Source organism: Sinocyclocheilus rhinocerous, unplaced genomic scaffold, assembly GCF_001515625.1.
Source record: "Sinocyclocheilus rhinocerous isolate Xijiao unplaced genomic scaffold, SAMN03320098_v1.1 scaffold756, whole genome shotgun sequence".
NCBI classification, from domain to species: Eukaryota; Metazoa; Chordata; class Actinopteri; order Cypriniformes; family Cyprinidae; genus Sinocyclocheilus; species Sinocyclocheilus rhinocerous.
Window position 1 is genome coordinate 413,725 of NW_015662039.1, and position 17,270 is coordinate 430,994.

Genomic DNA, 17,270 nt, shown 5'->3' on the forward strand with positions numbered 1-17,270 from the left:
TAAGTTTTATGAAATGTAGTGGAGTAAAAAGTACGATCTTATGCTTTGGAATGTAGTGAAGTAAAAGTAAACGTTACTCAAAATAAAACTACTCCAGTAAAGTACAGATACTTAAAAAATGTACTTAAGTACAGTAACGAAGTAAAACTACTTCGTTACTGTCCACCACTGTACACAAATAACATGGCTTGTTGAGGAGAGGTGTGCTATTATTTTTCTAAGCAATCAGACGTATTACTTTTGCCTGGAAGATGATACAATTGGTGAAAAAAAAACATACATTTACATTAAAATGACCATATCTAGGGGCAGACTCTTATGACTTCTTGTGCCAATAAGAAGCCATAATATTCCCAGAACACCCAGCCAACATTCTAGCAACCAATCACATATGAATTTAAAATGACATCGCAAGGCAAATGAGGAAAGCACAGTACAGAACATAAACGTTGCATAAACAATAACATAAAAGTTATTTCAGTCTATAGTGGAAACAAAATTTTGGGTTATGGTCTCATCTTACACAATAGGAAAGCTATATCCTTTCTCTCACTAGTTCCTGATATGGGTAGTAAATTTATGGACTTGGTATAGTGTTGCTGTCCCCACCCAAACCCCCACTCTCTGTCCTAGTTTGTATTGTTAGAAAAATCCTGGGAATTGTTTTTAGCAATGACTAAGAGGCCGTTCATGCAGGATGCATTCTTGTTTTCAAAAACAGCTACACAGAATAGAATGGAACAGACCATGGGGTTCTTAAAGGGGTCCTATTATGCTCTTTTACAAAGTCTTGATTATGTTTTGGGGGTGTACTAGAACATGCTCTCATGCTTGGTGGTTCGAAAAACGCATTATTTTTCACATAATTTACATTAAGTGTACCGTAGTGATTCGGAATAAGACAAAAACGCGGTTTGGAAGATTAATTCATGATGTACTCGCTCATTATATACATTTTGCAAATTTTGAACACAGAAAAAGTTACATAGTGCTGCTTTAAGACAGATATTTCAAAGTTAAAATACTTTTATCCTGGCAAGTAGGTCCTGTTTTAAAGGCCTTTAAATGTTTGTTTGTCTTATAATAATCATCCTAACGTCCTCCACAGACCAACACCTTCCAGTGCATTCTGACCACAGATGGTCTACGTTCATTTGCTCTGCTCCGCTACAGTGACATGAACTGGGGTCCAGGACAGAGGACCGATCATAACGCTCTTATAGGCTACACTGATGGCAAGAGCAACTTTCACAATGAGATTCCAAAGCCACCAGACAACCTGTTTGGCCCAGGAGGGCGTTATCGACCCCAGACTGCCGTGGGTAACACAGGCAAACTGGGGCAGCTGGTGTATGACCTGTCAGGCTCTTCTGAAGCCAGCTCGGATCCTCAGAGGCAGTGCCAGGTATGGGCCTTCAATGAGCCAGATCCTAAAGAATGGGCATTAGGACTGGCACCATGTCCCTGCACTAGTGTTCAAGCGCAGGAAGACCTGGCTTTTAGCCTTGAGACTCTCCCATCAGAACAGATGGCACAAGCGAGGGATCTGAGAGCTCTTAGGTGGGGTGGTAGCAGGGGCCGTGTCTTTCAGTCTGTCCTGTATAACAAACAAAAGGCAGGAAAGAGATGTGTATATGATCCAGAGGGCCCCCTGCTGGCTGGATACAGTGAACGGTACTTTACTGAGGACAAGATGCAACAACATATAGGTAAAGCCATTGCAAATATAATTTCTTCATATGAAGTTTGCAGAGGCTTTGTAAGTTGAACTTGTAATCATGTGTTACCTGATTATTGATTAGATTTTTTTCATGCTGTCTTTGTTACTAGACAAGGATCTTTTACCCTTCCAGTGGTGCTGTGTTCAGTCTTCTCTGTGTGACATTTACTTGGCAAAGAGACCACTTGACCGGTGCCAAGGGTACAGTTGGAACAGCTCTGACAGCAGTATACCTGGGAACCGGGGAGCACCAGGCATTGGTAAGAGCTCTACACCTCGTCAACTCGCTTATGCATGACTACCGGGGGTGAAAATATTTGCTCTGGAAATGATTTGATTTCATTAGGGTTCTTTACTTACGCAACGCATCAAGAAATCAGAAATTTGGTCACAATTTGGTGACATCTACAATTACTTTCAAATTGTGGAGCACAGCACTTAAACTAGATTGGGGATCTGAGTTTTAAACAGATTAAACATCTGAAAGTATGTCAAGAATTGTACTTTGGATAAGAAATGAATATGTAATACATTTTGTATTGTAGTAAATTATTATTATGGGTGCACAGATATTACATTTTAGCTGATATCAATAAGCCGATAAGTAATGTCACGTTATGGCCAGTAAATGATGTATGTTACAGTACTGTAAAAAAAATATTTTTCAAAATTGTAAATAAAACAAAGACTATTGGAGTAGACTTTACAAGAAAGTACTATTTTAGTCTTTCTACTTCACAATTTCACATTCAATTCAGAATGTTACTTACCATATCTTCATAATTGTTTATGAAATGTACTAGCAATTTCTGAGTGAAATTTGTTTAAAGTAAATCCTACACTAAATGTTTTTCAGTGTATGCAGTTTACACAAAATTAAGAACAAAACATTAAGAACTTAAATCAATCATTTTAAATACTACATGCATCACAACATTAAATAACAGTGTGAAATATAGATATTCATTTTGAGCTTTGCTAAAGATTATATTATTAAATTAATAATGTTTTTAAAGATGACAGCAAAGGTAATCTAAATGTAAATGCAGGGCAAATGAGTATGCATAACTGATATGGTTCCTGTATATTGCGCATCATTATTATATATTTACGTAATCTATGCATTGCATTTTCTTTGTCAGATTCGATCACTTTTACAGCCCTTATGACTACTGCTTGATTGAAAAAAATAAAAATAAAATTGAAGCTCATATTGACAAGGAAGTATCTTTAACGTGTCTCTGTTGCACTCTTTTTCATCCAGGCATGGTATACGGTAGTCTCCACTTTATTACCTTTGACGGGAGTGAGTATACCTTCAAAGGTTTGGGGGAGTACGTTATAGTCCGTCTCTCCTCCAGCACGGGATCAAACATCTTCACCCTGCAGGGACAAACAGAAATTCTAGTGGTCAACTGGCAGCCCAAACTTGTGCCTGCTCTGGTACGATTAGCCGCCTTCTATCAGGGTGCTGGAAAGGTGAGTCTGGCATTTCAGATTAAATATAGATCTACGTGCACAATAAATGAGTGTGTCCACAACGTAAAGGTTGTAAAATGATTTCTCGAAAGGTGGAGTGGCGGTGTGCTGAATCTGGTGATGGACTTAAGGTCTTGGTTAATGATGAGGCCATTCCTGTGTCTGTTGGTAAGAAGCATTTCAAGGTTCTCGCATGCTGAAGCAAAGAAATAATAATGCTGCCCTTCTATTTACAACACTAATCAGAGACAAAATTCTTTATTATTACTGTTTTCCATATTTTAGAATAATAATCAGACCTATGAAGTAACACAAATGTACATATGGCATAGCATAAGCATCAAGGGATGCATTTTAAATAGTTTTGCAGGAGTTTTCATGTTTCCTTGCTCTTGTTAAGTGCTTTTCCTCATTATCCGACACGACTCATCCATTAAAGTGTTAGTTTTGTAAAGAATTGTATATCATTCATAGAAAAACACCTTTGACTGGTTATAAATAAAACCTTAATGATAAATGTGACCCTGTACTTAAGTAGCACGGGTATATTTGTAGCAATAGCTAAAAATACATTGTATGGGTCAAAATTATAGATTTTTCTTTTATGCCAAAAATCATTAGGATATTAAGTAAAGATCATGTTCCATGAAGATATTTTGTACATTTCCTACTGTAAATATATCAAAACTTAATTTTTGATTAGTAATATGCATTGCATATAAGAACTTCATTTGGACTAATTTAAAGGCGATTTTCTCAATATTTTGATTTTTTTCTCAGATTCCAGATTTTCAAATAGTTGTATCTCAGCCAAATATTGTCCTATCCTAACAAACCACACGTCAATGGAAAGCTTATTTATTCAGCTTTCAGATGATGTATAAATCTCAATTTTGAAAAATTGACACTTAAGACTGGTTTTGTGGTCCAGGGTCACAAATAAATACTTAACAGACCTAAAAGTGTAAAAGAGGCATAACTCGGCTGTGTCCGAAATTGTATACTCTCTAAGTAGGTAATCCTCCCATGTGGCCTCATGGGATAGTATCCATTTAGTGTTAATCAGATGTGCACTTCAGAATCATCTTGGCATTTCAGCAAATGTTTTATGAATACTGTGAATTCGGTCATGCTGCTCCTTGTTTTTTTTTTTTGTTGCCTACTATATTTTTTTAGCAGCTCCTGTTTTAGATTTAACCGAGCGCTCTCTGCTGTTCTGACAGGAGTTGTGCATGTAAACGAGCGGGGCTTTGCAGTGCGCTGTACCACTGTGAGCCGCTGCGCAGTGGTGTACGGTGAGGGCCTGTATGTGCTCGTGTGGAGAGGCAATGCTGGGAGGCTCAGCGCTCTGGTGGAGGTCCCGCAGAGGTTCTACAACCGTACACTGGGTTTGCTGGGACACTGGAGCTCCAACAGGACCGATGACTTCCTGCTCTCCAATGGCCGTATGGTGCCTTCTCTAAACAACAACGTCCCCTCTGAACAGAGTCTGCTTCCCTTTGGACAGTCATGTGCGTGAATTCTTCAGCTGGATTCAGTATTTGTGATCAAATGTTAAATATTGTAGAAACTGCGACTTGATAAAAATTTGTGACTGATACCTTTGTGGAAAAAGAAGTGCGCTTAATTGTATTAAAATGTGCACTGGTAGTGTAGGCTACTTCATATCTTAAAAGTATATTTTAAAAAACGGTACTTGAAGATAATAGGCTATAATATTAAAGAAATAAAGGGCCACTTAAGTTTACTTGAAATCAGACCCTTTTATGACTGTTTCTTAACACACTTAGGCCTGGTTTCAGACTAAGCCAGGATTAGGCCATAGTTCAATTAGAGGACATTTAAGTAATTTTTATAAACGTGCCTTCGAAAAAAAACATTACTGGTGTCCATCTTGACACAAAACAAAGGCATTGATATATTTTAAGATCAATCAGTGCAAGTTTCTTTCAGTTGAAACAGCTCAGACTTACATTTTAGTCTGGGACTAGGCTTAAGTCTTGCCTTGTCTCTGAAACTGGGGGATAAGAACACTTAAAAAGTGCACTTTGTAAAAATGTCAAATTAAAAGTTTTACTTTAAAGTACATTTTAAATCATTATGTTTGAATAATATTTAAAGAAGTACTCATTTTGATGTGTTGACTAAAGCACATGTAAAGTACTGGATTAGCCTATAATTTATTTGATATTGCATTCAAAGTTAAAATAGTTCAAATTTACTAAGTTGCAACTTCTTCATTGCAAATGTAGGCTATTTAAATGCATGACTTACAAGTAGCAAAAGAAATTACATTTTATATTGTAGTTTACCATGAATGTTTGTCAGTACGTTCAGCAGTACATTTTAACCATATTTCAAAGACAATAGAAGTAATTATGAAATTACATATAATTACAGTTGTTCCTAAGCCCTTCTTGTGGGTCAAAAAAGGCACGCTTAAGATTTATTTATTATACATTTAAACTATAATACATTTTCATTTAATTGTAAATAACACGCAGTTGCAAGTGTCCAAAATATTACATTCCGTTTGCATTTCAGTATGTCTATATTATTTCCTTAATAAGTGCTCTTTTTTAAAAGTATCCTTACGTGTACTTCTTTTTCACAAGGGTATGCATTTACCATTATGGCATTCATCTATTTTTAATATTGTGTACCACGAATCAAATAGTATGGAAGAAATATGTACAGGATTCCTGTTAGAATCATAACTTGGAACCAGTCCTATAATGGAATCCTGTAAGAATCGAATAAGTTCCTACTGGATAAATCGGAACTTACGCGCAATATTGTAACTATTTCTTACTGTATTATACTGAAATAATTTGTTGCTGCTGGACAGTTTAAAGAAATCAAATATTTTATTTTAGTTTAAGGAGTTTCTATGTTGAAATACTAAGAAAATTAATATTAGGATCCTTCAGAACTGTCTCTGAATTATAGGGAAAAAAGGAATGCTGTATATATTCCTTTAAGATTTCATTATTGGTCACTGTACTTATGGTTTCTTCCTTGTCTGATTGTTTTCCACAGGGGCAGTTCCTGCTCCAGAGAGTCTTCTGTTGTCAGAGCCTCCTAGTGCTCCATTCAGTCCCGTCATGACAGAGCAACTGATGTCCTCAGTGAGCCCAGACTTGCTGGCCAGACACAGTCAGAACTGCCAGAGCAACATGCAGTGTGTGCATGACATCCTGGCCACAGGAAACCCAATCCTCGGCCAGGATGTTCAGAAAGATCAGCAGCAGCTTCGGAGCCAAGCGCAAATTTACGGTTAGCAACTGACCTTCATTTAAAGCACAAAAACATATTAACCTACCTAAAAACTAAACTAAAAAATGAGGTTGGCAAGATGTTTAAAGGGGTCATATGATGCGATTTCAATTTTTCCTTTCTCTTTGGAGTGTTACAAGCTCTTGGTGCATAAAGAAGATCTGTAAAGTTGCAAAGACTAAAGTCTCAAATCCAAGGAGATATTCTTTATAAAAGTTCAGAGTCAGCCACACCTACCTAAAACGGCTCGTTCGAACACGCCCCCACATACCTACAATAATGTTCTTTTTAGCAACATCATATGACCCCTTTAAATGTTTTGTCTCTTATGCTCACCAAGGCTGTATTTATTTGATCAAAAATACAGTAAAAACAGTAATATTGTGAAATATTATTGCTATTTATAATATCTGTTCTTTTAGTTGAATATATTTGAAAATTTGATTTATTTATGTGTTGCAATGTTGAATTTTCAGAGTCATTACTCCAGTCTTCAGTCACATAATCCTTCAGAAATCATTTGCTCAAGAAATGTTTCTTATTATTATCAATGTGCAAATAATTGTGCTGCTTAATATTTTTGTCAAAACCACTATATATATATATATATATATATATATATATATATATATATACATATGGAACTTTCAAAAGAACAGCATATATTTGGAATAGAATTATTTTAGATATCATACATTATGAATATATTTACTCCTAGTTTTAATGAATATAATACGAAAATACTGTATCAATTTCTTTAAAAAAAATTATAATAATTCTTACGAACCCCAAACTTTTGAATGGTACTGTTTTATGCTTATCACTTGGGAAAGAAAAAATCTAAAAGTTGTTACTAATGAGATTAAATGGAGAACAAATTGAAACTTACGTCTACTGCATCTTAGATTATCCTCCTGAAAAAAGACTTCAGATGTGCAAAGTGTTCAGAAGACACCTTAACAGTATTTCAAGCTGCGCTCAGATTTTTAGCACAGTGTATTACAGCACCAAAGAGATCTCAATTTGAACTCAAACATTTCTTTTTAAATTCTTCTAATATGGGTTTTACAATTGTGAGTGATAAAATGTTCCTCTTGTTAGTCACAATAATTCATTGATTCTTTCATTCATTCATAAATTCATTCATTCACTGTCTAGGACATTTGAACGACTCTCTCCCTTTGCTTGTGTTCAACAGGAAACCTGCCACCCATTGTGACAGAGCCATTTGTTATTATGTGTAAAGTCAATAGTACAGTTAGAGTTCAGTTCAAGGCCCAGGATCCAAACAGAGACCCAATCACCTTCTCCATTGCCTTACCGCGCTCTCCACGGGTCACCATCGGCAGCGGTATGATTTATTGCAAAGCATACTTTTTATCAACTTAGTCTGCTTACAAAGTAATACGCAAATGTCAGTGAGATCATCTGTTAGATCTATGTCTAAAGCATTATACTCTTAACTCTAATGCCTGTAAAACTAATGCCATGCATGCTCTACATTTTGGTGCATCGATATTTCATTGGTTTATTTGTGTTCTGAAGGTGATGGTATCTTCACGTGGACCCCTTCTGGTATTCAGCCAGTCAATCTGACAGTTCAAGTGAGCGATCAAACATCCAGCTCCATGATCACCCCTGTTCTGCAGCTCTGTAACTGTATGAATGGAGGAAGATGCCAGTACGACAGCGTGGTTGAGAACCATCTGCAGGGAAAGTTTCAGGTGAACATGCAGAGAAGCTTTAGATTTAAATTGAGTGTGATGATATAACAAATACAGTAAGAACAGTAATAATGTGAAATATTATTACAATTTAAAATAATTGTTTTCTGTTTGAATATATTTTAAAATGTAATTTATTCGAGTGATGCAATGTTGAATTTTCAGCATCAGCGACACATGATCATTCAGAAATCATTCTAATGTGGTGCTGTTCAAGAGACATTTCTTATTATTATCACCAATGTTTAAAACCCTTGTGGTGCTTAATATTTATATACATCAGGAATTCTTGATGAATAGAAAGGTTAAAAAAGAACAGTGTTTATTCGAAAAAGAAATATTTTTTACATTTATACATGTCTCATTTATTTATGCAATTTAATGCATACTTGCTGAATAAAAGTATGTTTCTTAAAAAAAAATGTATGACCCAAAACTTTTAACTGTAGTGTAACTTTAACTGATTAATTAATTAGTATAGTGCAAAATATTTGCCAAAAAATATATAAAGGCAATTTTAGTGGAGTGGAGTTGAGTTGAGTTGAGTTGAGTTGAGTTGAGTGGAGTGGAGTGGAGTGGAGTGGAGTGGAGTGGAGTGGAGTGGAGTTGAGTTGAGTTGAGTTGAGTTGAGTTGAGTTGAGTTGAGTTGAGTTGAGTTGAGTTGAGTTGAGTTGAGTTGAGTTGAGTTGAGTTGAGTTGAGTTGAGTTGAGTTGAGTTGAGTTGAGTTGAGTTGAGTTGAGTTGAGTTGAGTTGAGTTGAGTTGAGTTGAGTTGAGTTGAGTTGAGTTGAGTTGAGTTGAGTTGAGTTGAGTTGAGTTGAGCTGAGTTCAGTTCAGTTCAGTTCAGTTCAGTTTACTTACAGCTTTATTTAGAGTGTACAAGTCACCAGGTGAATTCTATGTTAATCAGTATGTGGCGTTCAGTTGTGTGCTGTGGTGTTCTGGGTAATAATATGTAATGCTTCCTAAACATACACAAACATGTTTTTCTTTGTGTCTACATATAGATTGTGGGATGTCTTTGTCCATCGGGTTTCAGTGGCAAGTACTGTGATAACAGAGTAGATGTGTGTAAAGGCAAACCCTGTTTTCCTGGTGTGGAATGCATAAGACAGAAAGAAGGAGACCTGTTCACATGTGGACCGTGCCCCCCTCCGACTGTATACCAGGGCAAACAAGGATACAAGTGCTTTGAAAATGGTCAGTAGTTATTTAAAAGGCACACTTATTTTGCTATTCTTCATTGCAACAGCTTCAAATGAGATTTTAGAGCCATAATAGTCTTTTTTTTCTTAAACCAAGTTTGTCTAACTGTGTCCCACAGACTTCTGCCTCCCTCCATTCCCCTTCCCCTGTCATGAGATGGCAGACTGTACCAGCACTGGCTACAACTACACATGTAAATGTAAGCGTGGCTACAGAGGTGATGGAAAACAGTGTGAAGGTATGCCACAACAATGCACATGCTAACAGCCACTCTCTGAGGCACACTTGCAGTCACGCATGCTTTATTTCACCCACAGATATTAATGAGTGTCTGGCCCCCTCGGCCTGTCCCAATGCCAAGTTTGAATGTGTGAACATGCCGGGATCAGTGCGCTGCTCATGCCGTTATCAGAAGACCAAAGATACCGACGGCTGTGGTAAGTGGTTTAAATTTCACAACTTATCAACATGACTTTAACTTTACATTTACTGTACACAGGTAACGGATTGAAGAAAACAAGATTTTTAATCTTTAAATCAGTTAAACCAATTGCTTCATTACACGGTTGATTATTTTAGTTTATTGTTTTCTGTTGTTTCACTTTTGTTTTATTTTACTTTTTTAGGTGACTCTGCTAATCCTACAGGTGAGGCTGTGTTTACTTACTTTTATTAATATAGGTGTCATTAGAGAGTGATTTATAAAAACAAGAAAGAAAGAAAGAAAGAAAGAAAGAAAAAATGAAAGAAGGGGGGATATTTGAATGTCATTATTGAATTTTTCATTTAGAAGTTTAGTTTAATCAACTGAATTAAATTCTGACCATTAACTAACTTACTATAAATTTATTTATAGAATTTACAGGACTCATGAAGTATTAAGATAAATAAACTGTCAAACATTTTGAACACATTTAAGCCATCTCTCCTGACAAATTATGTATTATTTTCATTCCATCTTAGTCCAGAAAATGTTGTGATGTTGTGCATGTTTTAATGGGCTGCTTATGATGCTGAAAACAAAATGTAACACAAAATAAAATGAAAATCTGTTTTGGTCTCATGTAAGACTGGTGGCAGTGACAGTGCATTGCTCTGACTACAGATAATCTTGCCTCATGTAAAACCTCTTTACATGAGAATGAGGAGCAAGCATGGCAGGGAGGATCAGACATTTTAAGGTGATTTTACTCAAACTGGCAGAAAAATCATAAAATCAATCATTAGTAGTATGATTTAATTGTTTATCAATATAATAAGACAGGAAGTTCGACTTATGACGACATAATTGGTATCAATGTTCTCGACCTGATCCTTTTGCCAGCATGGTCTGAAGATGATGTGGGTCAAATTTGGTGAAAACTGGGCCAATGGTCTAGGAGGAGTTCGAAATAGTATGTTTTCAACATAAATCAAAATGCAGGAAGTTCAGCTGATTATGGCATAATTGGTATCGATGATCTCGGCATAATCCAAGGAATCTAACAAGACCAGTCACATGACAAGAGGCAAAAATGTTTATAAGCATTTTTTGAAATTTCATTATTAATGATTAATGGCTTCATAATGGTTTATCACTTTTTACCAATAGGTGGTGATGCTACCAGATTGATGGGTTGTGGTCAGTGTGAGGTGATACACATAAAGTTTGGTGTCAGTATGTCAAAGCTTTGCAGAGATATAAAGCCTCAGATGCAGTTTGGCATCATGCCATCAAATTGTTGATGCGGTAAATGAAAAATATTTCATCTATCAACTTGAATTCTGAAGATGATCTGAGGCAAATTTGGTGAAAATCGGACCAATGGTCTAGGAGGAGTACGGAAAAGTAGGTTTTCAACATAAATCAAAATGCCAGAAAGGAAGTTCGGCCGATTATGCCATAATTGATATTGATGTTCTCAACATGATCCAAGGAATCATGAAATGTTAAGAAATATGTTTTTTTAATTTCATTATAATTTTTGACCACAAGGAGGTGGTTGAGTAGCCCCATGCCAAGTTTCATAACGATACGCCAATGCATTCGTAAAATATGGCATTTTTTGTCAAAATTCAAAATGGCAGATACCCAAAATGGCTGCCATGCAAAGAGACCGGTCTAGTGATTTTTTGGCCAAACCGTTCATAAGCTATAAGCAAAAATATCTCCTGACCACTAGATGACACTGTGCAGGCAATGCTAAAGCATTGCAGAGATATAGTCTCACATCCACTTTGGTGAGCTCTTCGACAAATTCATTCACACGTTACTCAGAAACAGTTTGACTGATCAACTTGGTTTCAGTGTTTTTTAGTTTTTTTTTTGTCAAAATCAGGCAAACTGTCTAGGAGGAGTTTGAAAAAGTAGTTTTTTTTTTGAGAAATTCAAAATGGTGGAAAAAAATTCCAAGGAATGCAATCATCTTGAGCCAAGGAATCAGAGGAAACAAATATTTTGTTTCTAGCCCTTTACGATTCAAAAGTCATTAGCACAAACATGAGTCCAAATTTGGGCAAGTGGTGGCACTAGACGGTTAGAGTTAGAGACTCCAACTGTCCACTCTATGCCAAATTTCACAACTTTTTACAATATGGTTCTATGGGCTGCCATAGACTTACAGAGTGGAAGAAGACGAAAAAGAAGAACACCTTCGGTGCTTGGCCCCTAAAAATTAACGACCTGAAGGGGGGATATCAAAAGCAGTGTCATGGAAAACTGACCCATATCCTCCCCTGCAAACCACACCCTAGGTTTCATAATTTAAGAGAGACCAAAAAAAATGAATTTTTTTTTTCTTTAGGATGGAACGTTTTTAACGTATCCATGGGCTGGGGAAATCAGGCATCAGCACCAGGACTGAGTAAGGTCAGTGCATATATCTGAGATGTGAAAATGTCAGATAAATTCAGACATGGCATGTCATTAACACTACATCTCACATTAAATTCTGCAGCTGGAGCAGATCCTATCACTGGGTTTCCAGAACAAGTTCTACAATGCCAGTGCTATAGCTCCAGATTCAGCATCAGCAGGTGGGCAGAATGAGTACAGGATCAATGTGTCCAGTGATACGCCGCACTGGTATGTCATGGACTACCTGACCCGAGTCAGTCAGTACTACGGCATCCGTTCAGCCTCTGTGGACGGTAAGAACATACCAAAACATTTGATTTTCACTTTTTACATGACTCTGTGTACTGCTTAGTTCACTTTTTACATGACTCTGTGTACTGCTTTTGATTGGCCAATCACTGCTTTATCAAAAGCGAGTGTGATCAAACCTGATGTGTAAAGAGTACCTAAAAACCATACTTGAGTAAAAGTACAGATACCTTACAGTGAAAATTACTCCACTACACGTTACAAGTCACCAATTCCAAAACAACTTGAGTAAAAGTCTCAGAGTATCTGATTTTAACAGTACTTAAGTATTTTACTTATACTAAATATAGGCTCATGAGGTGAAAATGGGAGGAGGACGATTTAAAATTAATAAAATTCACAGTTCATTTCAGTTCATGTCTCAGAATGTGTATTTTTTGTTTGTAATTTCACAGCTGTAATACCATAACTTGTTAATGAAGTTGGAAAGCGCCGCTTTTCTATAGCGAATGTGCCGAATCTGCTGATGTAATACAACCGCTAATGATAGAGAAGGGTGGGGGAGGCCGGGGGAGAGGTGAGCTCTCGTGCCTCCGTTGGTAAAAAAAAATTAGCCAATCACCATCGAGTGTTCACTTCAACGCTGAGGAGTGTTGAGAAAAGAAACCTCGCAAGGGAGGCTAGCCTCCCTTCTGGTATATCAACCAATCATCACAGAGACGTAAATTACGTGATATTAGTTGGAATATCAGAGTAAAAGTTGCTAATATCTTAGATACTCAGTACAACTACAAAGTATCCAAAAAGATACTCAAGTACAGTAATTAATTACATTTACTCCAATACTTTACACCTCTGCCTGATATTAAGACCAACAGTCGTATTGCCAAGTACTTTGTCTGTTTTTGCTCTGCCAATGAAAACTGTTCGAAACAAAACCAGCTGCTGCATGTGATAGTAGAGCAGCTGATAGTAGTTTTGTTTCGGAATGAATCAGTATTGTTTAATGATCTAATGACTCTCTCATCAAGTATTATCTTTTTTGTCCCTGAATTAATGTTATTGTTATTATAACAAATTTGTTCAGTGAATGGGTGACTCATTCATAAAGAATGTTCTTGAAAGAATCAGTATTTGTGATTAATATTGTCTTAGTGAATGAATCAATGACTCATTTATAAAGAAAATATGATATTTTGTTCTTGAATGAATCAGTGAGTGAATGATTCAATGATTCACTCATGAAGAAAATCACATATTTTGTACTTGAATAAAAAAAGTGCTTTTGAACAAATCATTGAACGAATGGTTCAATAACTTGCTCGTAAAAAAATCACTTACTTTGTTCTTGAATTAATCAGTGTTTTAAATGAATCCTTCGGTGAATGATTCAGTGACCCACTCATAAAGACGGTCCCTTGTTATGTTCCTGAAGGCAACAGTGTTTTTTTCAAGTCAATGACTCACTAATAAAGAGAGTCACTTGTCGCCACCTACTGGTGTAAAAATGTAACCTGCAGTAAGACTCAATGAAATATCCCCACCACTAACTAACACACAGACTGACAGACTATCTGAAACACAGACATCAAACGGTATAAACAGAAAGCAAACAGTGCTGTTGTACTGAATATCAGCCCTCTTGAAGCACTATTCAACCAATGATATTTGGGTACTGCAATTAAATTACACATAAGATATTAACCTCTAATTCCACTGTGCTTATGGGTTCTTAAGTTCTACTCCTTGTCTTTAGACTTTGTATCCCTTATTTTCTTTAGACCTTGATGAATGTACAACAAAAGAGGCTCCGTGTTCAAAATCAGCCCAGTGTGTCAACACCTACGGGGGCTACAGGTGTGTGTGCAATGGCACTGATCTAAAGGAGGAATCACAGTCGTGCATTTTTGGTAAGAGCATCACCAGAAAACAGTGTTCAGGCTCTGTGTGAGTCTGGTCATTAGATTTTTCATAAAAATACGTTTTTCTCCTCCACTTCAGACTGGAACAGTGTTAACCGCACAGACCTGACGGGTGCTCAGACTGCGGAGGATAAGAAGTCATTAATTTTGGGGCTGGTCCTGGGCATTGGTATCCCCCTCCTGCTGCTGCTGTTGCTGGCGGCGCTTGCCTGCTTCTGCTGCTGCTCACGCAAGAAAACCATCTCTGGGGAGTGAGTGTCCTGATCACACATACAATGACATTTACAATATGTGGATGGTTACGTGCTAGTTCTCAACTCTCTCTATCTCCCTCTCTTTTCATCAAGTATTCCTCATCTGCTGCCCGAGTACATTCAGGAGCAGTTCAACCCTCCATTCAACTTTGACGACCCCTCTCTGCACTACATCACCCACGTCAGCCCACGTATCCTTGATAACCTCACTCCTCAACAGAAGCGCCGGTATCGATAACACAGGCCCTGTGTGGTTCATGCAGCATCAGTGCAGATGTACATTTGTGTTTAAAAGAAATCCCAGTATGATATTATTTATATTAAACAGAGACCGCTGACTTTTTCGTCATGTGTGAAAGTGAAAGAACACATGCAAAACAAACATGGAGCGATCTGTGAGCAACAAGCTCTGCTGAATTATTACCTCTTGTAAAGAAAATAATGTATATATGCAGTGTTCTCATCAAATTTCAACAAAATTATCAGTTGGCATGCATTAATTGCACTTCTGTAGCACTGACCTTAAAAAACAAAGCTACCGTTTAAAGATGTTTACGTAAGAGGAGAAACATCTGAACATTAGTTGCAGGTATTGCTGCAAATATGGTTAAATTTAGGGAAATTAGGCACATTTTTTGACCACTCAAAAATGTAAAAGGTCTGGATGCATTTTAGTAGTAAGAATTGTGGTAAAATGTGCATTAATGTTATGAAATAATGTCAAATACCACAAAAATTGTTCTGTAATACATTTTCCCCTTAGTTTGGGGGTGAAATATGGCATTCTGCATGGAATTTTTTATGGAATTTATGTCTCTGGTCAAAATGTTCCTGTTGAAATCAAAGCAACTGAATGTATGTATGTTGTCTAGAAGCAAACATAAGGCACCATCAAACACTTTGTCTTAAAATGCTTAGCAATGATTATGATATTTCTACACCCTCTAGTACTCTTTCCTCAAATAAAATAAAATAAAAACAACTTTTTTAATAGACTACTGGATGCTTCCTTTTAAAAACTGAATGTGTGAGGAAACATGATTTTTACTGCATACAGTGGGGTCTAAAAATCTGAGACAACTCATGAATATACATCTATTTTTCATTCTTTTCTACTAATTATAGTAGTTTTTATTACAAATTGTATTACTAGCATAACAATTTGAGTAAAATATATTTTGCCTAAATGTCTTTCATTCTGCTATAACAGGGTTTCCACAAAAATATTAAGCAGCACAACTGTTTTCAACATTGATAATAATAGGAAATGTTTCTAGTGCAACAAATCAACATTAGAATGATTTTAAAGGATCATGTGACACCGAAGACTGAAATAATAATGCCGAAAATTCAGCTTTGGAATAAATTGCATTTTATATGCATGGTCGAAGGTCTCAGACTTTTTGTCCATAGGTGTTGTGAAAGTGTACTGTGTACTTTTCACCCCTGGGTGGCAGCAGCAGCATCTTTCTGTGATGTGGAGAGCAGACAGTCAATCACAAGAGGCACCAGGCAGACACCTGCACTTCTCCCTATGCAGTGTGTGTGTGTGTGTGTGTGTGTGTGTGTGTGTGTGTGTGTGTGTGTGGGGGCGAGTGGGTTTGAGTATTAATTGCGTTCACAATCAAAACTGCCAAATAAACTTATTTAATTCATTGTGACTCATATTTTCATTTCCAATTGGAATGGAAAAATGTTTGCCACATCAGGTCCAGCTGTGAAGTGTAAAATATTCGGCATCTGTGTGTAAATCACTCTGTAAATTATGGTGTGACCGCCTTTAACTCTCCAGCTGTTACAGTATGAGCTGTTTAATGGTTAATTAAAATGTTCCATTGCATTTGCTGACTATTCATGAATAAAACAGGCGCCTGCAAGATGAGATCATCAGAACTGTTTGCAGCCCTGCACTGCAGAGGAAGGCCCACACAGGGAGAGGGGGTCAAGGGCAGGGCAGCAGCCACACATACACTTTCCTTTCTCCCTCCATTTAAACCCCAACGCTTCTCTCAATCATCCTTATCGCTGTCCTTTCCCACCCAGTAATTGTCATAAACCTTTCAATTGTTTTTCCCCATCAGCCCCTCACCTACTACAGTCTCTTTACTTTAATTTTTCTCTATAAATCTTGTTTCTTACTCTGTTACTCTGTGCACTTTTCATAAATGTGTTCAGTGTAGTATGCACTTTTTTGTAACACCTATTCTCACTATTAACTAGTTGCTTATTAACGTACCTAATATTAACATATTGGCTGTTTATTATAAAGAACATGACTATATTCTACATCCCTAATCCGGCCCAGTACCTAAACTTAACAACTACCTTACTAACTATTAATAAGCAGCAACTTAGGAGTCTATTGAGGCAAGACTCATAGTTAATGGTTTGTTAATAGCGAGAATTGTGACCGAAGAAACATTTTTGGTTCCCTTTCAGTGAACAGTTGTTTGAAAAAAAAAAACTAGAATCCCATGCCATGGGATCAGTTTGAATTCAAATCATTTGCATTTATTCATATTTTATATTTAAGGTCTCTGAGATGTTTCCTTGGAGGTTGTTTGAAGTGAGTTATTGAGTTATCTACTTGGTTCTTCAATTTCAA

At 36.7% G+C, this 17,270-nt stretch overlaps 1 protein-coding gene across 1 annotated transcript in view; it reads left to right on the forward strand.

The window, feature by feature from the left end:
- Window positions 1–15,607, forward strand: part of LOC107727362 (mucin-like protein) — a 23,634-nt gene extending 8,027 nt beyond the window's left edge. Inside the window, exons 6-22 of the mRNA XM_016537205.1 lie at window positions 1,109–1,709; window positions 1,831–1,980; window positions 2,985–3,199; window positions 3,292–3,367; window positions 4,423–4,710; window positions 6,239–6,475; window positions 7,674–7,826; window positions 8,021–8,199; window positions 9,206–9,398; window positions 9,523–9,642; window positions 9,722–9,841; window positions 10,031–10,051; window positions 12,188–12,252; window positions 12,341–12,533; window positions 14,271–14,399; window positions 14,491–14,662; window positions 14,759–15,607. Of these exons, the coding sequence (XP_016392691.1) occupies window positions 1,109–1,709; window positions 1,831–1,980; window positions 2,985–3,199; window positions 3,292–3,367; window positions 4,423–4,710; window positions 6,239–6,475; window positions 7,674–7,826; window positions 8,021–8,199; window positions 9,206–9,398; window positions 9,523–9,642; window positions 9,722–9,841; window positions 10,031–10,051; window positions 12,188–12,252; window positions 12,341–12,533; window positions 14,271–14,399; window positions 14,491–14,662; window positions 14,759–14,903 (3,057 nt within the window). The 3' untranslated portion in view covers window positions 14,904–15,607. The remainder of the gene's footprint in view (window positions 1–1,108; window positions 1,710–1,830; window positions 1,981–2,984; window positions 3,200–3,291; window positions 3,368–4,422; window positions 4,711–6,238; window positions 6,476–7,673; window positions 7,827–8,020; window positions 8,200–9,205; window positions 9,399–9,522; window positions 9,643–9,721; window positions 9,842–10,030; window positions 10,052–12,187; window positions 12,253–12,340; window positions 12,534–14,270; window positions 14,400–14,490; window positions 14,663–14,758) is intronic.
- The last annotated feature ends 1,663 nt before the right edge of the window (window positions 15,608–17,270 follow it).